The following is a 27,214-nucleotide window of genomic DNA, read 5'->3' on the forward strand; positions in this document are numbered from 1 at the left end:
ACAGGTTAATCAAAATTGCTGGCTGAACTGATTTCAGAAGCATGCTGAATGATGTGCTCGTGTTGAGTTATTTACACTGAGTGGGGCTGGGGGTTTCTTATTTCTTTTTAAATCTGTGTATTTTGCTGCTTGAGCTCTGTAAGCAGTCAGGTAAGGTTACATGACCTTTTCTTTCATCTCCCTGAGTGGAAACAATCCAATTACCAACTATTTCTACTTTCCTGGCATTCAGCTAAACGCGTTCAGCTACTGCAGAAGAAAATTTAGACTGACCAACCTTTTGTAAATTTAATATTTTGAACAGAGAATTCATACCTATAGCTCGGATGCAGTCCCTTGCAAAGCAAAGTTCATTGGAAGGGAAATTATGAAAAAAATGTGTGAGAAGGTAGAGGCCAAATTGCAGTTCAGCAATCTCTTCAGACAGACCACTTTGCAGCATTTGACTTGCAGCAAACTCTTCTGTCAGAGGTACAGACAGGTCAGGAGAAAGAGCACTTGCTGAATGTCATACTGACAAATTCTTGGCTAATACTTGTTTTGGGTATAATATTTATACCCATTAGAATAAATGTTCTACACAGACAAAAAACATTGCTGGTTAGCATAAGGTGACATTTTGCATTAAATTTGCATCTTACTTTCCTGAAATTATAACCCTGGATGTTTCAGTCTTTGCATAAGAAACAAGGTTTAAAATAAGCTCTTGCACAATAAAGACCAGAGCATGATTGCCAGGCACCTTCTATACACTTGTTTCAGGCATGGGCCCAGACGTATCACTCTGTGCACTTCTGGTGAGCTCACAGTGGTTGTAGCCATCTGGGAAATGCTGCAAACATCTACTGCCAAGTGCAAGATCAATTTTCTTCTCTTCCACCCAAAATCACTACCTTTAAAAACAATTGTATGGGGTTTTTGTAAGCAAGACGAAGATGGGGCGGGGGGAAGAGTTCCTGGAGGAAAAACATTTGGTCCAGTGGCTACAAAGTCTCAAAGACTGAGAGGAGTAGACTGACAGAAGACTGGATGGTTTCTGCCTCATGGAGCAGTGGCACAGCTCTGAGAGCTGCTGAGCAATGTCCCATCTGGGATGTCACCTTGGCCATTACAGCAGCTAAGTAGCAGGGGTTGGTTTTCCCATCCACTACAAGAGCAGACCTGGGGACAGCACTGAGACAGACCACAGATCCCTCCTTCAAACTGCTCACTGGGACAGAGGAAGGTGTAAAGAACAAGCAGTCATAACCAGCATTGCTCCAGCTTTTTTGGGATCCTGTGATGAAGGACTGAGCCATGCACTGCTGTGAGGTGCCCCAGGGCACCTGCTACCCACATGGGCTGCTGGAAACATCTTCTCAGAGAACTACAACCAAGTTCCTTGTAGTTGCTCTAAATTATTACATTTTTATGTCATTGGAACAAGTGAAGATGAAGACCTTGATGTGGCAGGTGTTATGCAAAAAAAAAAAAAAAAAAAAAAAAAAAAGAAAAAAACCAAAAACAAACAAAAAAAACCAAACCCCAAAACGAAACAACCAAACCCCAAGGCAAAAAAAGGAAGAATCCCTCACAATTAAATCAACTGGAAATTCATTAGGAATGGTCCTAAACTGCACACAAGATCTCTACCTTTCCATTGGCCAGAAAATCTCAAATTAGTGAACCAAAACCACTACAGGGTGCTAAAAGGACATTGGCATGGGATAGGAGAGAGCCTGTTGCTACATTTTTAAAGAAAGATAAAACTTCCCATTTAATGTCTTCTTCAGCGTGTTTAAAAAATATGTGTGGGCAAAAACCAGCCCAATAGTACATGGTATTTGGAAGCTGGACAACACCTGCAGTAGTTGCATCAATACAAACTAATAGGTTTGGAGGACAGGAGGGACATACCACTCTGAAAAATGAAAATGAAATCTTCCAGTTTCTCTGAGCCACTTATTTTAAATAAGTAACCTAGCTTTTTTACCAATTCTTTTCTACCAGTGATGTTCCGCAGAAACAAAACCCCCTGGTGAACAGAACTATATTGCCACAGATCGTTCTGCCTTTTCGGCAGGTTTAGCAATCCTGGAGTCTGTTCAGAAATAATCACAAACTCCATGCCATTACCTCTTGAGATTGCCACACTACAAGGAAAAAAATCCCCCTTGACTTCTGAATGCAAAGTGAAGCCTACAAATAAAAAAGGTTCCAAGTCTGACAAGTTACAGTTTCCTTTGGAAAAAGGTGATGGGTCACTGTTTGAAATCCTACTGTGTGTGTTGCACATACAAAGGAAGAAAACAAGATCAGTGGGCCAGGTGCTGTCCTGTACACTGGAGTAAATCCTGATCTACTTCCATGAGCTCTCTTAGCCTGTACCTACCCCATAGTATCTAAAATAAGAAATGAAATTAGGTAGAAAAATAACCCTAACCTTTTTTGGCTTAGTTCACATGAAAAAAGTCCCCTGCTTCTAAAGCAGCTATTCTCCATTTTAACTCCTTCTCATTTTTGATAGAGAAAAAAACCAACAAAACTAAACAAAAAACAAAAAAACAACAACAAAACAAAACCAAAAACCAAAACAACAAAAAACCAAAAAAAAAGACACCAAAAAAAAAAAAAAAAAAAAGAAAACCACAACCAAAACCACCTAAAACAACAACTGAGAACATGTAGATGTATTTTTTGTGTCTCTTCTCCTCTACACATTTTTGCCTTTGAAATGTGCACTAAAATAGTATTGCTTCCTTACCAGGAGAGGGAGCCCGGAACCGCTCCCTGAGCTCTGGGACTGCTCGATCAAATCCTTCAGGGACTCTCCAGGGGGAATGTAGGTCTCATCCTGCTCCAACCCGATGCTGTAGTGGGGCCTCGTCTCTTGGCGCTTGTATCTGATGTTTTAAATGAAAACGAAATGAGATTTAAATACAACGAACACATGTGCAATGAATAATGCACATGTCCTTCACATTTCCTTCATTTATAGACTAACAGATTTCTCTGCTTCCCTGAGACACTGGACTCGATGGCCAAATTTTTTTTATTTTATATTTAGCAATTGTTTTCATCATCAAAATTCTATGTATAACACTCACAGGCCATGCAGTCTGGGGTAACTTTGCAAAGGAACCAAATGTTTTCCTTTCAGAAACTTAAATATGTCTAAAACACTGACCAAGCAAGTAACTTTATTTTACTGTCTTCTTAGAGCCAGAGGAGGTAAGGTCATGGAATCTGGGAATGTGTAAAAAACATGTCAAATTATTAAAATGAAATGTATGTAGATTATGATAACACTCCAGACACATTTACTGACATTCCTGTATTGTCTTCTTTTTTATGATCAGCTCTTCATCATATAAATTTAGAAGTCTTAGATATACTTCCCTTACAAAAATTTCCCTATAAAATTTGTCCTTTGGCCTTCTCAGTAAACAATAATCTGTGCTTCTACCTGAATGGCTTTTAAGGATGTTGAGTGAAAGATTCTGTATTAAATCCATCACACAGGTATACCTGTCAACAGTGTGAATAAAATACACATTTTTTTCTCATTATAAAATTACTGTTTCTCATTTCTTTTCTTTAAGGCTCACTTCTATTTTTTTCAATTTCCTAAATCTATAGAAAGATAAATGTTGGGAGGAACATTAACAAGCTGCCAAAATATTCCTTATTTACCTGAAGTAGCAGAATATGATGATAAGCACCAGAAGGATGCTGCAAACAGTCACTGAGATGAGCAGAGCTTTGTGGTGAATGTTTCCTTCAGCAAAGTCTGGGGTTAAAAAATGAGAAAGTTAGAAAATTTAGAAAGGGAGATGGTATGAAGTCAACGTCAGAAGTACATTGAGCACAGGATCAGTTCCGCTCTTTCCTCGTAATTCCTGTACAGGATACCCCTGGATTCCCCAGGCATTTTGTGGGCTTCCTCTTTGACCCTCACTAACCAGGACAGAATGGACACTTCCAGTGTCAAAAAAACCTATTTGTTTTCTCAGTCCTCACTCAAGCAAAACATTGCCTTGATTTGCAATTCCCTCTTTGTCTCTGAATGAAAAATCAATCAAGACCTGCAGCTCTGGGTCTTAACCTGAGTGATTAGCCAGGAAATGCAAAAATCAGTGCTTTTTTTAAACACTCAGCTTAAGTAGCATCCTAATGAGTAACTAAAAAAAACAAACCAAACCAAACCACCCACCAAAATGCATTTATTCTACAAGGGAAGACACAGCAGACCATTCAAACTCCAACAAGGCAGGCCATGAGAGGCCTTGAAAGTGTATTATTTCCATCATTACAGAACAATTTGTCTCTTAGATCCTGTTTTAAACATTTGAGCAAGAATTTTCTTCTCCATCTGCTCTACAGCAGCCCTGTGTGCCAGCAAGTCCTTCCTATGCTGGTGGGCAAAACTATCCTTCCAGTGGCTTTTCTGCAAAACACTTTGAAAATAAAATGTGTCAAGTAACTTGTAGAAAATGCCATTGCATAAAAACTATTAAAATGTTTCAGTCAACCTTTGTATAGGAGACTCGTATTCTCTTTTAAAGTATAACATTAATCTCCAAATTTGAATTCTCAGCTCAGACAAGCGAGTCTGACCTTCACACATGCTTTTCTGCTGAAAAACGAAGACATCCAGCTCTATTCTTTTTTAACCTCCCCTGCCACTCAAACTCTCAAAATTATAGTATTTCACAAACCACCCTTCCCATAACAAATGGGATAGTGCAAATGAGGGCCATGTTTTCTGAAGCTCTTCCAGCCTTGCTGTCTTGAATCCTTCACTCCAATGCCTGACACATCGGAGAATGCAAGAAATCTATTCTCACTGACTGGTTCTGCAACGACGTTATTATGTTTCAGATTTACAAGAGTAATGAGACCAGGAGATTCCTAAGGGACTCTTAGTTTACTCTCAGACTCTTATTTTCAAGATCCAGTTTCTTCTTTTTTTTTTTCCTTTGCTCCTCAACAATTTCTTTCCTTCCCCTTTCCACTACAGAGATTACCTACCAACACACCTCCCGATCACACTGGTCACGCTTTAACCTGCCATTGCCTGCTCTGGGAGCACTGACAATGTAAACACTCAGGACATGGCTGATGCCTTTGAAACGGGATGCTGACACGATGTCTATCAGGAAAACCCTTGAGCCCATCCTTCTGCCTGCCACAGCAGATTTATCCCTGGCCCTGCCACTCCAAGTGGGCTGTGGGTCGAAACCGAGAGCCCACCGGGGAATCCAGAGCTCTCGTGAAGGCCATGGCAGCTCGGCAGGGCTGAGGGCTCTGGCTTGTGCTTTGTGAGCAGCCTGTGTCAGCACCACCTCCCTCTAAAATGTGTGGGTTGTAACAGTTTCAGATGTCACAGCCCATCAGATGAATAAGCAGAGAACAGAGACCATAAGGCAGCATTCCATACCTGGGAGAAACCCGGATAACCAGCCACAGCAAGGGTTCTCCCACTTCACACAGTACGACACGATGGAAGCTGAGCTTCTGTGCTTAGCAGTAACGAAAGCTGATTTCAGATGGAGAGGGAAAAATTCAGATCTTAGACTTGCGTCTGCTAGCTGATAAAACCATGGAAATCTGTGCATTTTTGCAGACACAGTACTGCCCACAGTATTGTGTGGAGTTGTTCACGCTGTTTGGGCGTGTACGAGTATGTACATTTGGAGATGATAAACATGCTGAAATCTTGAATCAAATTCCCACAGTTTTTAGGGTTTAAGTTATCCAAACCTCAGGCTCAATGTTTCTAATAGGCTTCTGCCATTCAGAAAAGTAAGTAAATGCAATTTAGTTATTCCAGAGGCCAGAAGGAAGTGCTGTGTAGCTCTCAGATGAACTTCAGGCTCCAACACTGCAAAATTCTTTGGGTACCCAAATGCAATTATGTGAAGCAAGTGTAAGGAAAGCATGAAAGACATAAAGGAACATGTCCTGATCTTCTTGCTGGGAGCAGGAAACAAGACTTTGACGAATGCAGAGCTGACTGTCTTGTGGTGGGTGGTGTCTGCATGCCAACAGTGGCACAGCTTTAGCAGTGGTTCACTGTGCACAGCACAGGCGTGCAACCGGCTCTCACAAGAGGGGACAGTAAGTTCCATATGCCTTTCTATTTATTTGGCTATTTGAGAGGCAATACTGATGGTAAGCGAGCTATTGTCCCACCTTTCAAACACTTCCTGCGTTTTTAAAGCATTTTGGCAGGATTTCATTTGCTGCCTCACTTGAGGTCTTCATAAACCAGCTGGTGTGTGTGTGGACAGCACAAGATTAAACGTAAGCTCCCATCCTCACACCAGCAATGTCTGTTTGTTCTGCTGCACTGAGCCAGGCTGCATTTCTTCTCCTGCTCCTCCAGCCCACACTGTTCCCTACAGAGCAGCAGGACAAGCCTCCCTTTCCCTGCACTATTTGACCAGGAGGAAGGATGGGGCAGCTCAGCTGTGAGTCTGCCTAGGGCCTTGCTTGTGGGCTGTGTGGTGAGCTCTGTGGTGGGTCCTGGTCAGTGCCAGTTTATGTGATGGAGGTACTCTGCCCTTTAAGAAGTCCAGTGCTGTGTTTTTTACTGCTGTGTTACTCACGACTGCAAGGTGCCAAGCAGCAGGGTTATGAGAATAAGCAGCAGCTTCCACGGAGGCAGCAGTGAGGATTACTGGGAGCATGGTGTGGGAAGTGCAAAACAAACACACTGTAGGTTTGGGAGGCTTCTTCACATACCTTGGCTGGCTGATAACAGTGCAGCCCAGCAAACAGCACATTAACAGTTCCATGTTGTAGTAAAACAGTGGTGCAGGCTGGTGACAGCAGGGAGCTCAGTGAGACCAAGCTGCCTCTCTGTTTTTCTCCTGCAATTTCCCCCTCCTCCACCACTCGTTTCACTCACTGTCATCAGCGGGACCATGCTGAGGAGTGCATTGAAAATGCCACCCAGAAGGTTCAGAAGTCAGCATATCAAAGGGAGAGGAGGTTCTCCTCCCACCCCAGGTCCCTCCAGCTCAGAATGTTACAGCTATCCAAGTAAAAACGGCAGTGAAATCTGAGGCGTGGAGACTGTGTGCACACATCAAACCCCATCATTCCTCCAATCATTCCCTTGCCCATTCATCACTAGCTATACAGGCAGGGAGCCAGACACGGTGGCACCACCACTTCTGCTTATATAGGCTCTAAATCAGTAAAGACATATTTCTCTTTTGACTGGTCTCAGCCTGTGCTTTCGCTGGGATTTCCAGGAATATCTTTTATTGTTTAAAGCAGAGGTGTTATATCAGACCCAATTATGACTTTCATTTCCTTAATAAGACAGATGTATAGCTGGCACAAGGATTTAATGGTTTCTCTGGGATATTTTATCCTGATAGTTCTGTACCAAGATGAGCTCAAAACTTAGGCTTAGCTGTTGTTTCTTCCATCTTACTTAACAAGTCTTGCTTTGACCAGTGTTAATTTTTCTAGCTCTCACTTTCATGTATGTGGTCCCCCTTTCTTTCCAGGGGGGAGAGGAGAAGGATAGGGTGTGGCATAAATCTTGCCTTGCAGCACATGCCAGGCCTGGAAAAGCACTTAGAGAACACAAGTCACTTGCCTTTGTAGCTGTTACCTTGGTGCATAGGTCAGTTTTGAGTTCAACAGCCTCTGACCCGCAGCTGCATGCTCTCCCTAGACTTTGCTTCCCATGAGGTATCACCTCAGATGTGAGTTCATCAGAAGCCAAATTTCTGTTTGCTTTTTAGATGCTGAGGAGCATGCGTATCTTTCATGGAACCCTGAAGGTCAGAAGGTTATTCCAAGAAGCTTGTTTTTAAGCTCACCTCTCCTTCTCTGTACTTACAGTTCATGTTAAATTTGATATACAATTCTAACATTATTCAGACAATCACAGCCTAATCTAAATGCTTCAGTAGAAACAATGATCACAGCCACAGTAGCGGGCACTGGCAGCAGTAGCATGTATTTGTAGACAGTATTTTCACCTATTTGCAGCGAGGGCCTGTGGTTCAAACTATGCCTTTTTTTTTTTTTTTTTTTGCTGGTTCAAACTATGGCTTTTCTGAGGTTTCATACTAGGATACAGCAGTGACAAATTAAAACAGGCCTGGCACCGAGAATGGCATATTAACCTAAGGCTTTAATAACAATGGTGACTTCAGCCCTGTTCAGCCAAATTTATTCAAGCAGTTCCTGAAATGCATTTCTACAAAACACTGTCAGAATGCTGGTAGTGTGAGAGCTTATTTTAAAAAAAGTCTTTTGAGTATGTTGAGTGACTACATCACCTTTTGTCTGTCATGCTAAAATAGTCAACTTTGCAACACGGAACAGCTAGAACCCTGCTCCAGCTCGCTGAAATTTTTCTTTTAAAAAACATTCTCTCTGCCACCACGGTTCCCCAGCAATACTTTATTTACCCTATATACACACGAGACAAACCCAACATCAATCCAAACACCTTCTGCCACTACCAAAAGCTTGGTTCATTGCTTTCTTTATAAGTAGCAGATAGCATTGCCAAATAACTAAAATCTTAATAGATGGATGTCTAGCGTTAGGCTCTGATTCAGTATTTTTGAGTAGTCCTAATGTAGAATAAACTCAGCCAGTAGCCAGAAGAAATCATGGCAGTGTTTTCCAAACTGATATTTAATGAAAGACTAAGTAAGTGTGAACAAATATTGACTGCTTTTTGGAGCTTCTCTCTCAGTCCAAAGAACTTTTTAAAATTAAATAAACCAACAAAGTAGTACATAACTCTTCTGCTGGAAGTCAGAATTTTATGAGGTTTCGCTGCCTTAATGCCTTGCTAGTAAACAGTGAAGTATTTACATACTACTCTCCAAAGACCTGACTCTGCAGCCCATCTGTGCAGAATTTCACAGGCCTGAGGGGAACAGCTTACATGAGTGAAGGCTTTCTCTGAGCATGCATTTGTGTAAGTATCTGCTGCTGGTGAAATTAAGAGTGCATCTGCGCACCGATCTGGATCTTCAACACAGAACACCACGATCATAAATTCTTCTGCAACCCTGAACTGAGCTCAATGCTGACTACCACAATTCCTGCCAATGCCAAGAGTTTATTATGGATGAATTTACACTTACTTAGGAATACACTTCTATAAAATCTATTCTGAACACCCAGACAAAAATAGTTTTACCAGCTTTCTGAAAGTATTTAAATAAAGAAAAATGCTAAAACTTTGCCTCAGCATCTACTAAGTTAATACATGCCTGTTTGCTCTCAAATAATTTTTTTTTTAAATTGTGTGGGTTCTTACCCTACATTCTTTTTTCAGCTACATTGTTCACATAAAAAATACACTTTAGTGAGTCATTATTGTCCCAGTGCTGGATGATCAGGTCTTGCAAATAAGAAAAACTTACAGACTTGTGTCAACTTGAACTGACCAATTTGTGTGTGGAGTTATGAATGAGAGTAATACATGTTACAGGGACTGGAGAGAGGATTCAATTTTATTATCAGGCTAAAAAAATACACAGCAATAGTCATCCTCTGCCACGACCAGCCTAGGTCTTTGAGATGATCTCTGACAGCTCAGCAGGTGTGTGCTAGGACAGCATCCTGTGACTCTAATGCATCTTGTGTTCGCTGCATGTGTGGAACAGAAATGATAGCAAGCATCAGCACCATTCCACACACAACCTACAGGAATGCAGAAATACTGTTTAATGCCATTTATCTCTCTAATCACATGCTTTTGGATATGGGTGCTTCAGTCTGCACCCTATTTTTCCCTAAGGCCAAGGACCAACAGCAGGAAAAGATCACCTTGGGACCAGATTTTTCCCTTACCTCGATTCTTCAGTGGTGGCAGTGTAGGGTGAAGGTGTCTGTTACAGTAATCTTGGCCTGTGCAACATTCAATAGATCTTCTTTGGTGTGGAATAGGAGTGTCCTGCAACAAGCAATTTAGATGGAAAGGAAGTCATTACCCATGTTGTAAATATACATGGTCATTCTGGCACTTGAAAGATGTGCTTGCTAGCTGGACTGCAATCTGCTACAGATTCCTAGGATGTGTGGAGTAAGGATTTCTGCCAACCAGTGTGTCCAGCGATATTTCATCCAGGTAATTAAGACATTAATTCACTCCAAACTTACTCCTGTTGGTGCCTTAATGCTGCAGAAGGGACCGACTTTCTGTAATGGTGCAAGTCAGAAGTGTGAAAGTCACACATATCCATCAGTTAGACCAAAAATGAGTTAATACGGATATCCAAAACAGGTTAGCCAGGATAATACAGGAATTGCTGCATGGACTAATTTAGCTGCAGCTTCTGGTCTCATGGCAAGCTGGATAAAATATCTTCCATTAGCCATAATGATGAAACCATTCCTGTACTCATCTAAAACCATTTTGGGTTATTGTGAGGAAAGGCAACCACCTTAGAACCACCCTGCTCCATTTTCCACACCCCTTCCATTCCTGCAGTGATACTTGCTTTCCAGCAGGTGATCGCTGTACTTGAAGGGAGTATCTCACACCAAAAATCCCAAACCACAGTGCGACTGCATGTAAGACATGGATGTTACTGCACTCCATCAAATAATATCCTAACTAACTTTAGCTAGCGTGGAGATTTGAGGAGTTAAGACTGCAATTCTATAAATCCAAACTTCCTTTGAGTGGGAATGTTACTAGCAGCAACAGTGCCAAAACCAAAAACATGAGTTGTTATTATCAGGAGGAGCTATAGTATCATCTTTTGGGGATATAAATGCACTCCCCTCAGTAATCAATGCAGATCAACTATCTGCCAAAGGAAAAGAAGTGGAAAACATAGACACAGTAATGTCTGTTGACTGCACTTTAATTAAAAGCTATCAAAAATTCAAGTGACACTCTGGCAGAAAATGCTTCCTCACCCGACACTGGAAGTCTGAGCCCTCTAATCCGAGACATCCCTTGGTGACTAAATGTCCACCGGACTCATCCTCTTCTATTATGGTGAAGCAGTAGCCATCAGTGCTGTGGATTGGAAAGAATGAATCAGGAAAAGGCACTGAAATGTGAAAAGTGGAAAATGTGCTGTTGAATATTGTGTTAAACTTTGCTCCTTGCCAGGCAAATCTGCCATTCACAAATGGACACACCGGGGCTGCTGCGGACCAGCTCCTGTACACACAAAGGAGGCTCTGCCTCAGAGCTGGGCACTTACCTTTGCAACATTTCACAGCCTAAACCCAACTAACAAGCACCCCAGCTCTCTGCCTGTGTGTTTAGACTTTGGAAACCTATACAGTGCAAGCTTCAGTACTACACAAGGTCTGCCCTGAGTGTGGGAACAAGGCACCGATACTTGCACCACGGTACAGACCTGAAGAAACACTTCTGAGATACTAAACATAAAATATCCCCAAGAGTGATTTGTGATTCCTGTTTTAACCATATTATGAACTGCAGCACTCCTGTGTATGAGTCCTTGAGTTATCATCAACACCCTTCATAGATGTTTACTTGGGTTATAAGCCTGAAGTGATCCATAATGCTTCCGTTTACAGGAATGTGCACCAGGGAGGGCAAGTATCCTAACAGATGGCTAGATGGTGCTGGTGATAAATGTCCTTCCTTGATGAAGGTCAAATGCCTGAATGCTATGGAAAGAGGGAGTGGAGGGCATGGAAAGGGTGGCTGCATTTTATTGAGACTGCTGTACCTTACGTTCTCAGCGCTCTGATGGGGATACGTAACGTGTAAGAAACAAAAACTGACACACTTGCAGGAAGAAGATCCAAAAATAAAGAAAAAACTCCTTAATGTAAGACATTTAAGTCACAGAAAAATAAAATATTCTCTTATTTGCTCAGGAAAATAACAGTGGCTATTATGTGCAATGAGTATTTTTCAGAAGAGAAGAAACAAACTCAGTTAAAACAAGGAAATAAAAAGAAAAAAAGATTAGAAAACTTAAATACAGCAAAATTTCAGATGATTTGCTCCTTACTTGAATGAAACAAGAGTCTAAAGAGCACCAGCAGCAAAGGCAATGAACATGTAGGAAACAAGAGCCACAGTTACACATTGAAGAGACAAACACAATTTGTAAGTATTAGCTACACAACCGAGAGATGCTGCAGAGGATCACGTCAAACATTTCTGTGGCATATTTTTATATTAGTGGGGCAGGGTCTAGCCACGGTAAGCTTATTACTTCAAATAATAATATATCAGGATTCTGGATCTGAAAAGTAACCAATTGCACATTACAAATTACTTTCTCAGGGAAGCCAGCAGTAACTTCTACCCTTCTTTGCATTGCACATAGGAGTGAGGCAAAGGAGACAGTAACTCTTCTGGGCAACAGCCACCTTGATGTCATTGCTTGAGCTGAAAAGATAGGAACAATAGGATTGCCAAGAGAGACTGTAAGAAATCCATTAGAGAAGAATATTATATTAGATTAGATTTTATTTGTTTGCATGGTGCCTTTGATTCAAAATAATGAGTAAGTTTAACCCAGGGGACAGAGCAACAAAACAATAAATTGCTATCAAGTGAAACACAAAAATGGACTCCACAGCTAACACGCCCCAGCAAAAAAACCAAAACTCTTGGTTCATCAAAGAAAAGCAGGGGAAGGAAAAGTCAAATTGTTTCCAAAAGAGAGAAAAAGAAATAGGTAGTCAGCTGTTTTAATTATATTTTTCTGACTTTTCATATGGGACTCTGATACTTAGCTCACTTATGAAAATTAAAGCCAGGCTCCTCATGTACTTTAGTCCCTCTAAAAATTTTACTCCAAATTTAAAAAGAAAAATTAGATTGCGTGGAGCTAAAAAAAAAAAAAAAAAGACGTTCTAAAGCTCCAACAATAAGTCTAAACCATACTCTTTACAGATGTTAGAATAATGAAGGAAAAAATGAGAGAAAAAAATAGCATTGCTGAGCAGAATAAACACTGCTACTGCTTGTTTCTACCTCTAAGGAAAAAAAATAAAATCAAACCAAACAACAAAAAGCTTTCATGCAATGTAAGAACTCATTATCTTTTTGAGAATTTCTGAGGTGCTCGGGTGAGAGGGAGAAGGGTCTCTTCTGAAAAGAAAAAAGGATCTCCTATCTGCTTCCCCCCCTCGCCCCAACCTGTTCTCCTGGTTCATGGGATGTCAAATGGACCACACACTGCAAGAAAAAGGGCAGGGCACACCCCTGCTGTTTTATTGATTTCCCCACCTCACACCTGACTAGGGTAGAAATGAAACTCACTAATATAGCCAGTAAGAAACAAGTCAGAGATGTGTGCAATCTCAAATTTTATGCTTCTTTTGGTGACTACAGAAAAAGAAACATCTGTACATCACTGATACTTACAAAGCAGTATAAAAAACCTATTCTCCACTTTCTAGAAAAAAACCTGTAGTATAGAACTGCTATTTTCTTAAAATCTGCAATGTGAATTCTAATTTTGTGTAATTTGATTCTGCAAATGGTGTGTAAAGAAGGAATTCAGTGTGGGTACAACTGGATACATCTGGGTACACAACTACTAACCTCCTCCACTGAAGCACCATATTAAAGAATGGTTCAGGGGAGTGATTAAATTCACTTTTGATGTGATCACCAATAAACACAGATTTGCTGTGTCACATAATTGCCAAAAGTGAATTCTTACAGCCAAGTCAAATGCCAGGAAAATAAAGGGAGTTAATAGCGAAACACTGACAGACACTGATTTTGAAGGTGCTGCTACAATCACAGATCACAAAGAAAGCAGAGATCTTAACTCAGACCTTTCCTAAATGTCACAAGAGAGGAACCAAGGCCAACAGCTTTGCATCTGCTCACACAGATGTCCCCACTGGCCAGCAGCCATTTCTCACAGAAGATGTGATTCCTCAGCTACCAAAGCCTACCTGCTGGACATTTCCCACCCAGCTCTGTGAGTGTGTGACACAGCCAAGGATGGCAATACATAACTTTGAAAAGCAACATCTTTCCCTCATTCAATGCCTATCACAAAGAGACAGGTAACTTTCATAATTTGATGAACAGATCCCTCATCTTTAATTTGATTTCAAATTAGTCCATACAAGTATTATTACTTTTTTCCAATCCTCCTCTTCATATTCCTCAGTTTGATACCAGAAAGAGCAAGAGCATTTTTTCACTTACACCCAAAGCAACATGGCAAGTCTCTGCACTCTTTTTAAAATGATTTTAAAATTTCCTGTATAAAGGAGAAAATTTCAAAATAAACATAAACATTAAAAATTGAAAGGCTAATATTTAAGATATCACCATAGCTCCTTTATCAGGAAACATTCAACTTTTCCCTAAAAATTAAAGTTGATTAAAACAAAAGTTGTCTGAACTTGGTGCTTTGGCCCCTGTCAAAGTGTTGGTTTTTTTTCCACATACCAAATTACAAAGAAAATTCAAGCATATCATCTGGAGAACAGGACAATGAAAATAGCATCATTCAAGTGAATTATCAGCTTTGGTAACACTGAAAAAGCAACTTAATTATTTTATTGCTTTATACAACCAAAGACACAGTTGGGCAGAAATACAATCTAGTAGGCAGCACATAGGAACTTAAAACTTTATCAGCCCAATCTCTAAAACTGTCAGCATTTATTTGTTCATGAAAACAGAGTGCGACAAGGCACCTAATTAGCCTCTGCCTTTACTGCAATCCCATTACAGTCAAAGCCAATTAATCGTAACACCACGTTTTAAAATATGCAATTAATTATGATCAGACACAACTGTCCGTGCATTCACTTTGAACACAGAAAACTTGAAATGGAACAGTAAAACAAGGTCCCGGTTGTGTTCAAAGCAGCTTTGACCTTCTTTACTGAAAGCCTTTTATGAATTGCACAGATGTTCAGAAAGAAGAATAAAGTTTCAACATGCAGCAGTTTAACACACCCTTTGTAAGCAGAGGGTTGTGAGTGTTTTCCAAAGGTTTTATCTGTCAGGGCCTTGAGTGCACTGGTATTTTTCAACTGCCCAGAGTGGCCCCATTTGTGACTCCTCTTTCCCCCTACCCAGAACCCCTGAGCAGTGGTACAGGAGTGCCTGTCTCCAGCCATGGGAAGGGCTATTGAAGGAGCTGTCACTGCCCGTTGTGTTCACATATCCATGGGGAAATGGGGTCCTGGTGAGGATATCATCCTCAGCTCCTGGCTTGGTCCCCTTTTGCACACCCTGGCATTAATCCTCCCTTGATGAGCTCACCCTGCAATGGATCTTCCAAAACTTCACTGTGCTCATGGACTGCCCCATTTTTTAAAGCACACTCTTACTAGAGCTAGAGCTTTTCTGCTTAGAGAGAAAAGCATTCTGCCTTTTAGGCTGCAGTGCTATCCTTAGCTCTCCCAAGTATTGTTGGACTTAAACTGCAGAAGTATAAAGGAAGGGAGATTCTGTATAGGAACACAGCAGGCTGTTGGAGGATTTGATATAGATGTGGTTAAAGAATATTGGCTTTTAAATTTCTACAAATACAATTATGGAGAGGATTTTAAATGGCCACCAGATGTCCTCATTTTTATATAAACATTCAGACCCCTGGTACTATGGGCTGGATATATACTTTAAAGCTGAATACCTGTGGTAGCAGATAAAAATCTTCATGTGAGATGACAGACTGTTTTTTAGGAGAAAATTTTAATGGTGATTGCAATAAGACTAGCGATTCTATTCTGAGAGTTTTAATTTAAACACAGCTGGAAATACTTTTGCATTGAACTTTCAGAGTTTCTCGCTCCTAGGCTCATAAAATGCTTCACTGCTTTAGCAAGAACCCTGGTAAGGACAGTGGCTGATGCTCTCCAGAGCCCAAGCCCTGGCTGTGGATGTACTCAGTGAATTTCCAGAGTGTCAGAGCCTTGCCAGACCTTGAGTACCCCAGAACACACTGGCTCATTCCTGTTGGGCTGGCAGGTCCAAACTCTGAAGGTCCAAGCACAGCCCAAAGCTTAACAGATTGAGAGAGCTGACAAGAGGGTTGATTTTTATGTTTTTTCTTTAAAAATATAAAATGCAGAATGCTTTTAGTGGCTACATCTGAGGCAAGCAGATAATTAATGCAGTAACTTTTAATCTGAAGCATTCAATTTATTCTTCAGACAAAAACTGCAAACTTCTTAAAGTTCCAAAGGGGGAAACTTCCTTTATAGTGACACTCAGTGATTCCCCAAGTGCTTTAAAATTGTGCCAACAGTCATTCACACAGGATAAAATATGAAAGTTACTGCCTGACTAGTAGGTTGATTCCAAAACTCAGGGGAAATTTATAATGCCTGCTAACCTGGTTGGTTGTGCTCAAATCTTTTGAAATTTTGTCTCTATCCAGCCAACTAACTAGATACCTAATAACCACCTAACCAGACACCTAATAACCCCTCTTTCCCAACAGATGGCTCAGGATCTAATTTTCTCTGTAATCCATAATTCCAGCTATGCAGCAGGGAATTTTAAAAAGTAATTATTACACTAACAGTCAGATGCAGGGAAGACAATGGGTGTTGAGTCCTTCTCACCTCACTGCAGCTCCCACACCAAGGCAGTGGGAGCCACAGCAATGATCACTATCATGAACGTGATTACTGCTGACAAGCCACGAAGGCAGTGCATTTAAATTAATTTAATTTGTTTTACATTACTCCAAACTCCTCAGCAAATTTTCACTTCTGATGTTGCTCACTGGGTAAGGTGGGTACTGCTCAGGTGACAGCACAGGGCAGATGAGAGGAGTTGATCTAAAGCAAGTCTCCTGACTGTTCCAGGAAACTCCGGACTGGGCAGAAAAGTGATTAATATTTGATGGATAAATTCCAGCTTCAATTATTATTTTGATGTCTAAATTGGAAAAAATCGTTCTGGCAATAAAGCAGAACATTCAAGCCTGAAGTCTTCAAGGATTATGAAGACAAAAGGGGTTACAATTTTTAAAGTTTTATTACCACTTAACTGCCTATCCTTGGGCATTAACACCTAAAAAAATTTTGACATTTGACACTGTAAAGGAGACTCTGAAGAGAGTTTCTTTAAAGTACTGCAGTGAGGGAAAGTGCTCAAATCCATTCTAACAGGACATTCACTCATAGTTCCATGAAAAGTACTTCATGTCAATGATGCCTACAAAGCAACATGCAAAAGCAAGCCTACCCAGCTGGGGGATAAATCTTGTTCAGTCATTGATCCCTTTGTGCTTCCTAATTCAAGGATTTAAAAGTCATCTGCAAATTCCCTGTTGCTGCATGTGTGAGACAGCACATAGGAAAGCTGTGGCTCTTGCTGGGCAGGAGCAGGAAACAGCTGATTGACGCTGCAGGGGATCCGCAAATTGGTATCAGAGTGGGGTTCTATAACTTTTTAAACTGACTGCCATGTGAAAGCTAACTCCTGGCTGGAGCATGGGCTTGTAGGAAGAGGTTAGAAAGGGGAAATGGTATTTACAGCTGTCACCAAAGCTTTGATACATTTTAGTAGGAAACTGCAGGCTAAGAAGAATAAAGTCAGGCTGCAAACCCACACTCCAAAATTCAACAAAGCAATCAGTGCCTTCCGCAACCTTAGGCTTTCCACATTTATCTTTTAAATATGCTGCCTTGAAGAGCTGACACAATGTTAGACTATCTGACCTCAAACAGCACTGCAAATCCAGCTGGGCTCACATCTGTGCCCGGCTTCGATGCCTCTCTGACTCCCCCAGCTCCACCAGGCTATTGGCTGAGAGCTGGTATCTCCAGTATCACACCTGCTCTAGCCAAGCAGAGAAGTTTAAATCCCTCATATGGAACGTGAGGATCTCAGCCCAACTTTGCTGCAGCTAAAGCAAACTGTACCTGCACCTCAAGCCACGACAGAGGTTCATTCAACCCTCACTCAACCTTCACCCAACAGCAACTGTAGTTGTCCAGCAAGAGCTGCTTTTGGGTAGGGGAACAGCAGCTTGAGGGTACGCCCAGGTACCCTTAGTCACCTCTGCTTGCTTCAGCCAGCACCAGCGCAACACACACCAGTGCTGAGCCTTCAAGGAGATTGGACCTGACTCTTCCCCAGAGAGCCAAAAGGTCCTGAGGAAGCAGAATCCAATCCAGATGAGAAATCTGTACTATTCTAAGCTCAAAATTAAACAGAAGGCTACAGCTAGTAGACAAAAACACTCAATACTTCCCCTCAAGATAGTTTTCTTTTTAGCGTGGAAACAAAAGAAAAACCACCAAAAATAACAAACCCAAAGCCTTAAGGACCTACAGATACAGCTGCTGTAGACACAAAGACCAGGGTTCTTATAAATAGTATTCTATTGAGAATGATTACAAATTTATAAGCATTTATTGGCATTTCAATATATCTCCATTAGGTCTCCTCTCATTAACTGCATGCTCCTTTAAAAACAAAGTTTAACCTTCAGAATATTCCATATGCAATGCATTAAAACAAGTATTATCTAAAATGATAAATATGTGTATGCCCTAACAAAACAAAGCAAAACAAAACAAAAAACAACAACCATGCAGCAGGTAAAAATTACTTCTGATTTTTAGACACAGTGAAAACCAACTCATTTACACATCACTGCTTAAACAAAAACTGCGACACCCAACTTGGGATTGTTGAGCTACCACAAGTATGTTTACCCATGTATCATCAGCAGATATCTATCCCACCAACCTGCAGGTATTGTTGACTGAGTCCTCAGGGCAGTGGTGGTGGCACTGGCAGGACAGCTTCTTCTGGGGAGGAGCAGGGGCCGTACTCTCACCATCTCTTCTGGTCTCCATGCTCAACTTGCCAGAACTTCGCAAGGCCATGCCGTCTAGAAAACTGGCTGTAAGAGAGGAAGAAAAAGAAACAGTTCTAGGTTGTATTGCAAGGCCTGAAATGAAGACTTTAAACTGCTTCTACCTATCAAAACTTAAGAAAGTTATTTGAGATGAGTGCTCACTACAGAGTGTTTTTCTGTAGTGTGACATGGTCACCATGGTTGAGGCTTACTGGACCTCAATGGTATTAGATGAAAGGTACTGATGTTTGAGCTCTGCCACTGCCAAGAGATATATTGTGCTTTTATTATTATATATTGCACAGTACAGCCTTTCTTCTATTGCATTACACAGGTCAAATCCTTGCTTACACCTTTGAGTTTCTTTATCTCTACAGAAATCAGCACAGATCTACATTCACCGAACCCCATAAAAATCAGTGGGATTTATGGTACTCCAGCCAGAACATTACTTGAGCATACAATTTTACAAAGTCTTAACAGAAACTGATGTTCTTTCAAATTCAACAGCACGTACTGTCACTGAATTGCAAAAGCCCTGCTTGGAAAACAAGGGAAAGAGCTCATTTCTGTAAGAGAAAAGTCTATAAACAAAGTAAAAGAGAAGAATGTGGTTTCGGATAAACAATGCTGAAATATATGGAGGTGATTATTTCTAAAAATATCAGAGTACTGAATCTCCATGGAGCTGGTGGAGTACAGCTGGAAATGTTGGTGATAGGCTAGGAGATGTTTAAGCAACCTCCTTCCCTCAGCTCTACTCATAAATATCAGCTTTCAGTCCTTGTGAAAATTTTAAGACTCAAAGACAAAAATGAGATTAGCATGAAAAGCTTCAACTGGCAGTTCCTCAGTCTCCTTTTGGTTCCCTGTAAGAAATTTTACCAAAGGGTCACTTACAAGCAGCAGTCTCCAACAAAGTAGCTGAACAGCAGGCTTGAAGTTCTTGATTTAATGTTAAGTCTTTATAAACAACTGGTATTATAATTATTTTGATTGCTCTTTACTCTAAATTTTTTCCAAATCTCCATCATTAGGACAGATTTATTGTGGAGCTGACAAAAAAAAAAAAAAAATATCTTTTTTAGCACCCTACAGAGAGATAGGGTGGGCAAACAGGCAGAGGGGATGGGGACAAGCAGCTACACTTCAGGGCTTGGACTGCAATCAACATCTGAGGTAAGAGTGAGGCTGAATGACTCTGAAGCAGTGAAAGGCTGGAGGAAGCACGGGGCTGTTCTACCAGACCTTGCCCAGTCTGGACTCCTAGCAGCATGGGACCAGCCAGGGCACACCGTGCCCCCAGCTGCATATCCCTCTTCTCCTGTGCCAGCTCTGGTAGCACAGGACAGGCACGGATAGGCACTGGGAGCAACAACTGGCAGACAGGCTTTCGTTTTCTGCAGTGTAACATGAGACAATGCAAGCTTATCCCCAGTAAAGCCAGAAAAAAGCTGTAACCTGTTAGCTCTGGGAGAAGTGGGGCTTTGCACGTAAGAACATTGCATTTAGAGAAGTGCTAGCCTTTTTAACATCATGGCTCTTCCACTCCTTGCACATTCCTTGCACAAGAGGTATATCAATAATATTAGGGTGATACACATGAAAGAGAATCATTCACCATGCCAGACTAATGCTCTTATGAAACACAAAACTCATACAGCTTGACCTTTGCTCAGTACCTCTGTATGCCACTGAAACCAACTGGCCTCTTGATTAGCTCTCCTCTTTCTAAAGTCAAACCAGACAACCAATTACAAAACATATACAAACCATGGCTTGTAACCCTTGTGCCCAGCATTAAGATATAAACTACATTCACAACACAACTGGCTGTAAGTCCCATACTGTTTCCACTATCATTTGGCAAAATCAGAAGTAAATGCATGAGTTCACTCAAGATGCATTGTGTGTATGTGCTGTTGTGTACTCACAGCTGTACCTTAAGATGAAGTAGATGCTTAAATTAAGGGAAAAACAATGCACTGTTGTTTGTTTCTCCTAATATGATTAGGCAGCCTGGTGCCTGAATATGTTAAATTTAGGCAGCTAAATACCATCTTCATAATATATACAACCATAGATCATTCATTTTTCCAACAAGCATAAAAGAAGTCAGATCTAAACACAATCTGTGGCCATCACTCACCAGTGATGTGATCATGAACAGCTTCTGCAAAACTTGCCACAAACAACAGCTTCCACTCCTACACCTGGTTGCACTCTCAGATATAATAAGACAGGCAGAAGGAATTGGAATCAAAAATCTGAAGAGCCATCACAGCTTCGCAGGTGGATATTTAGAGATGTAGTTTGATTTTGGGAAAATTTAGGGCAGATAGGCTGGCATTCAAATTTCCACCTTCCAAGAGTTGAAATTAGGAATGCAGCCTAGTATTTTGCTTCCACATAATGCCCAGGGTCAAAACTACTGCAAAATCATAGCAGTTAATGTCAAATATATTAGATCGAATAAAACTAAAATAGGCAGGAATAAGACACTTTCAATCAACCTCTTTTCTGTCTTGTAAAACTCTTCTCACTCTATTCTCTTGCTCCTTTCAAGCCTTTGTTTCCTGGCTGCCAGCTAAGATGACGGGCAGATCTTTTGCCTCTGAAATTCAGGTGTCTCACCCAGCAAATAACCATGGAGTATGTAAGAACTCTTCTTCTCCCACGCAGAGCTGAGTTTCAGCAAGGTCTCTTGACTTCTATGTCTGCTTGACTTCAGCAAAGAAAGGTTTTCCAGCAGTCCCTTCCCTAAAGGAAACATGTAGGAAGGAACTCACAAGAGAAATGGGTAGAAACTTTCAGCTTGGCAACAAGTTCCTCCTGATTTCAGGTGTGAAAAGCACTGTTTAGGATGGTGAACAGCTTGTTCATCTTGCATTTGCTGCTGTTCTGTAACAAGCACATGTTGGTCACGCAGACCTGGCTCTGTCTAGGGTTTAGAAGCCCTTTGGATTTTGAAAGCTCTCCTAGAGCCCTAAAAGCAAGAGATTTTGGGCTATTTAAGCTTGGCTGCTTTTTTTCTGTAGCCTGTTCTGTTGCAGTCTGCTCACAGTCAGCTTCCCATCCCTTGAGAGAACTGCAGAAAAATAGTGGCATCAAAAATAAGCTTATTTTAGTCTGCTGAGAAACTTACTGACTGCATCAGGGAACTCATCAAAGCAGTTGAGCACCTGAAGCTCTTCATCAGACTGGTACAGATTCATCAAGTTCAGCTGAGTTTCTCTGCTTAACTCTCTTTTTCCACTAAGATTCAGCATGTACAAAGCACCATCCACCACAAGGACTGGAAGTCAGCTGCCAGGGCTTTGATGTCTCTTTGGAGTGTTACTCCTGAGAAATATTTTCCTCTCTAGGACTGGGATCACTGAAAACTGTGATGTGATGGCCTCTGTTGTGAATCTCTACCTGAGAATGGGGACTCTGTGCAGCATGCTACTGCTTTGTTCTTTCCATGTGTTAGTGTGTTTCTCCCTCCATGCTTTGTGGTCCTTTCCAGAAAAGAACATCTACAAAGATCCTGAATCCAGGAGAAGGAAAACAATGAAAATAAAGTGCTGTAAAATGAAAGTCATTCTCATGGTCAAATAGGATAATGTTAATGTCTAATTTAAACCTCTACTAACCTCCAGAGTCAACAAATAAACCTTCTTGGATATAATCTTCCATCTGTCAGCACTAAGATTTGCAGCAAAATACTTTGTCACGTGGCAAAGCCTTCCACGGCATTTCAGGGAGTTCTGCTGTAATTTTTTAAATGTGTGAGAAGATCCCCACTCCACAATGATAATGAAGTAACTATAAGGATGAATTCTAACTTGGTTTTAAACAATGTTGTTGTTTGTTGGTTTGACAGGTCTGCAGGCAGTGGTACCTCACACACAAAAGGAAAATCACCTATTTAAGCTTAACATTGGCTCATGTAGGTGCAGCAAAAAAAAATCTGATCTAGAGAGCCAGTCTCTCAGTGTACATTCAGTCCTCAAACCCTCTGCCATGGCTGCCAATAAGTACTTCAGCCACTGCCAATTGTAGCCATAGTTATGTGATTTGGACAGAAATTTCTCCACTAGAATCTGGATAAAGCCCAGTGACTCATTTCACACTGGCCCATAGCCATTGGATGGTAATGACTTTTGGGCACTGCTGCGATTCAACAAGTCTGGCAATGTAGGAGGTGAAAAGCTCTTTATTCTGTTTCTCTGTATTCTGTGGTTTGAATTTTAAGCCATCCTGTTCCTGAAGGATGAAGAATTAGCAATAGTTATCTTAACAGATTGATTTCTGTGCCACAGCTGTGAGATTTATGTGTTGTCAATGCAGTGAAAAAAGCAAATCTGTCATGACCTTGCAGGGGTTTGTAAAGTGTAAAAGTACGACTTGCTCCTTCCCCAAACAGATGCTAAGGACAAGAAAAAAAGAAAAAAAATTCAATGCCATCCATTCCAGTTTTCCCAGTCTAATAACAACATCTGGCCACAGCACCCCCCGGCTACCCTGACTAGGAGCAAGGCTTACTGCTTTTACTGCTTCAGGGAAGGCACGCACCAAAGAAGCTCTACACATCAGGGAATAACTTGTTTCAACATATTGCAACTGCTCTTGTGTCTGAACTGTAACTGAAAACAAACCAAAACAATGCAAACCTGAGAAGAAAATCAGTCGATTTGATAAAATAGTTATTATGGAAATTTTAAACCACAAGATGATTTCATCTATGTCCAGCAGTAATCTACATAGTGTGCTTTTCCTCAAAACAGACTTTTATTAAAATAAAAACTATCTTGCAACACACTGCTGGAATTTCCTATGCCATATCATAAACCACAGCCTGATGATTTCCCACCAAGCCAGGGTTATACCATCAACATGATTGTTTTAAGAGAAAGGGAAATAAGTTACTGCTAACTCACTGTACTTTACAGCTCCCAGATAAAATAATTTCCATGGGATATTTTTTGGCAAATAGTCAGCAATAAAAACACAGCACAGTCAAAAGACTTGAAATAAATTACACCTCTTAACTCAGCCTGATCTACTGTGTAAAATAGTCAAGAGGTAACAGTAAAACACTTTTTTATTGGTGATAATTATATAACAGAGAAGGCAAACTGGATCATGACAGTTTCCCCTTGCTGGATATTCAAGGCTACCATAAAACTCAAGGAAATATCGGATTCTGAGACCTTCATATTTCTGATCCAAAACTACAGTAAGCAAAATTTGGTATTAATACAGCAGAAGAAAATGAAAACAGCACACTTGGCTTTTCATTGAGAGGCTATATTGCACTAGTGAGCCCAAAGAGAGATTGGCATCAATCTGTGCTTGAAAATAGCTGCACCTTGATACACATCCACTGTAATAAACTGACATGCTACAAAAAATGTAACATTGTAGGGCAAATATATGATTGGCACCATTTCCCACCTATGCTGAATTTCCTGTACAACAAAATACAGAGAGCCTACAAGTTGCTCCTTCTCATCTCTGTATTTGAAAATTTGGGGTGGTTTTGTTTCTATTCATAATGCAAATAAGGTTTAAAATAAAATGTGCTTTTAAACAGCCTGTCAAGGCAGTTTTCTTAAAAACTGTTCCTGTCCATACTCATAGAATTGCCACTAAGTGCCAATACAGCTACAAGCATCCAGCTTTAAACGATGTCTTTATTTTTCAGAATTACTAGCTAAAAAGTTTAGCATGTAATGTAACAAGCTGTGACAAAGCCACTGCAAAAAGACCCTCCAAACTAATACCCATTCCATGCTACTCACAACTTACAAACACAAAGGCTTCTTTGGTAACACAGCCCATGGAAAATGCATGTGTAATTTGCTGTCTGTTTTCCTCTCATTTCTGGTGCCCACAGTTAATCTTTGACATATTTTTCATTTGGAAGAAAATGGGAATTGGTTGGCACATTTTTCATAGCATGTACCAACACAACGTAAAAAAAAGTAGAACAGAAAGACAACTTTAAAACTTCCAAAGGAAAGTGCATGCAAAGTGTTTCATCCTGTCAGTTTGGACTCGGTAAAGTCCATCCCTATCCATGTAATTCTCCATTAATAAATATTACCCAGCTGTCAAACATTTTGCCTAATTCTGCCTTCTAAAATTCTTTGATTCAATGTCTAAATGCTCCATGACAAAATAAAAGCTTTTAAAATGTATGTTTTAGTCTTTAATATTTGCAAAGATGAATGAGCAGGTAGTGCATTTAATTCTCATTAAGATACCAATACAATTTCTTTTTTAATCCCTTTTCAAGAGCTGTATTTTACCCAGAAAAGGTAAATGTGTTGGAGCTATCAATCTGGAAAAATTAAATGCAAACACGTCATAAATACTAAGGTGAGATCCAAAGTCCAACGTGAGAATGACTGATTCTTCTGGACACGGAGAAAACAGAGATATTGAAGGTCACCTTTGCATCTGTCTTCCGTGCCAAGACCATCCCTCAGGAATCTCTGACCCAGAAGGAATGTTTTAAGGAAGACGCTCTCCTTGTCAAGGAGGATTGGATTAGAGAACACCTAGACAAATTTGATATCTACAAGTCCACAGGCCCTAACGGGATGCATCCATGAGTGGTGAGAGAGCTGGCACACACCATAATGAGTCTACTCATGATCATCTTTGAAAGGTTGTGGCAACCCACAGAGCTGCATAAGAACTGAAAGAAAGCAAATGTCACCCCAGTTTTCAAACTGGGGCAGGAGAGAGGAGCCAGGGGCCTACTGGCCAGTCAGCCTGACTTTAATGCCTGAGATCATCTCGCTTGGATAGAACAGAGTGCTAATAACACCAAGATGGTGGGGTCTGGTCCCATATGGGCCATTCACTCAAGAGCTGGACTTGATGATCCTTGAGGATCCCATCCAATGGGAATAGTCTGTGAAAAAGAATGATGGAGCATCTCATTCTGTAGGTCATCTCCATCAACATGAATGACAAAAAAGTAATCAGGAGTAGTCAACATAGATTCACTAAAGTTAAATTATGCTCAAAACAGAGGATAGAAATTAGGGCAGAAATATGTAAAAAAGGCAATTTGGATATTAACAGACAGCAGAGTCTGTGCCACACTCTACATTTAAAAACAATTATTAAAAAAAATATAGGAAGATTCTTGTTAACATCCTGAGGTAGTTATTTCTGCTTCTAAGCTGCAAATCACCACATATTCTTGCAGTTCCAAGCAGCAAACACCAAATGTGATCACCAAGAGATTATGTAAATGTCACTACAACTGATCTTGAAAACTCTCCTGAACAGCAGCAACAGGGGAAAGAATACACGGATGGGAAGAAATGCAATGTGATACCGTTGCTACTAATCCATGCTTTGCTATCTGATCTTTAGGAAAGCAGCAAAGATTGCACTGGGCAAGCTGCAGATTTTTACTTATTATCATTTCAGATGATACTGAGATTGGGGGATTCAGACAATGGAATCTAAATGAAACAGCAAGAGACAGCTTTGACCTCATGGATCTCTTAGATATGTTTAATAAATCACTGTCACTCCTGTTGCCTTTCCAAAAGAGAAGAAACACAAGAGCACCATGCAGTTGAGACAAAAATAGTGCCTGGAAGATAAAAATACCAGCTAGCCATTCTCACCTCAAGATCAAAGACTGCACCTGGATATTAAAATATAATTAGCATGTGCACATGCCATGCTTGCAGAAACCAGTGCCAACACTATTCAGAGGTGCTGGTGCCCTTCTGGCTGACTGGGTTTGTCTGTTCAGGAGTAAATGTGACATAACCCCAGATCAGCCTAAAGAGTAACCTACCTCATAAATTACTAACTCCTTTCTTTCTAATTTCTGCTACACCGGTGTCATTTCCTTTTACTCTTCTTGTAAGAAGAAATTAAATAGTGTTGATATTCACAATACCAGAACTGTCATGTAGCTGTTATGGTATAAGCATGCTGTATTTTTAATGGTTTTGTTTTGGTTTTCTTTTCAAATTCTGTGGCCATATATATATATATATATATATAAAACTTCCTTTAAACTTGGTTTATTGATTAACTTAGCATGCTTCCCAAATCATGAGGATGATGATGCTTCTGACCAATTCCCCTTCCAGCTTTTCCTCAAGTGCCTGCCTATCTTCCAGAAGGACAGATTATTTGGTGTCAGAAGAAAATAACTAGTATTTTGATAATTTTTGGTGGATTAATACCATCTGCTTCCCAAAATCCCAGGTGTTTACGACACTCTCAGCAACTAACTGTTACTGAATGAAGTGCTCAAGGATCTCCAGGAATTTTTCTGCCTGGAGGCAAATCCCACCCTGACAGGTCACCAGGCAGAGCAGAGTTTTAAGCAACTGAACAAGTGACAGTATAAATTGCTGCCCTGTTAAGCTGCCAAGGCAGGGACTCCATTGAACTGACTGCTGCTACTGTTGGCCTCA

At 40.6% G+C, this 27,214-nt stretch overlaps 1 protein-coding gene across 8 annotated transcripts in view; it reads right to left on the reverse strand.

The window, feature by feature from the left end:
• The window catches only part of BMPR1B (bone morphogenetic protein receptor type 1B), a 233,397-nt gene that overhangs the window by 11,581 nt on the left and 194,602 nt on the right, over positions 1-27,214 (reverse strand). For all 8 annotated transcript variants that reach the window (XM_038134845.1, XM_038134840.1, XM_038134841.1 and 5 more), the window contains 5 exons: positions 18,659-18,815; positions 10,894-10,996; positions 9,820-9,922; positions 3,673-3,769; positions 2,744-2,882 (listed from right to left, as the gene is read on the reverse strand). In XM_038134845.1, the coding sequence (XP_037990773.1) occupies positions 2,744-2,882; positions 3,673-3,769; positions 9,820-9,922; positions 10,894-10,996; positions 18,659-18,798 (582 nt within the window). In that variant the 5' untranslated portion in view covers positions 18,799-18,815. The remainder of the gene's footprint in view (positions 1-2,743; positions 2,883-3,672; positions 3,770-9,819; positions 9,923-10,893; positions 10,997-18,658; positions 18,816-27,214) is intronic.

The sequence above is a fragment of the Motacilla alba genome, chromosome 4 (assembly GCF_015832195.1).
Source record: "Motacilla alba alba isolate MOTALB_02 chromosome 4, Motacilla_alba_V1.0_pri, whole genome shotgun sequence".
NCBI lineage: Eukaryota > Metazoa > Chordata > Aves > Passeriformes > Motacillidae > Motacilla > Motacilla alba.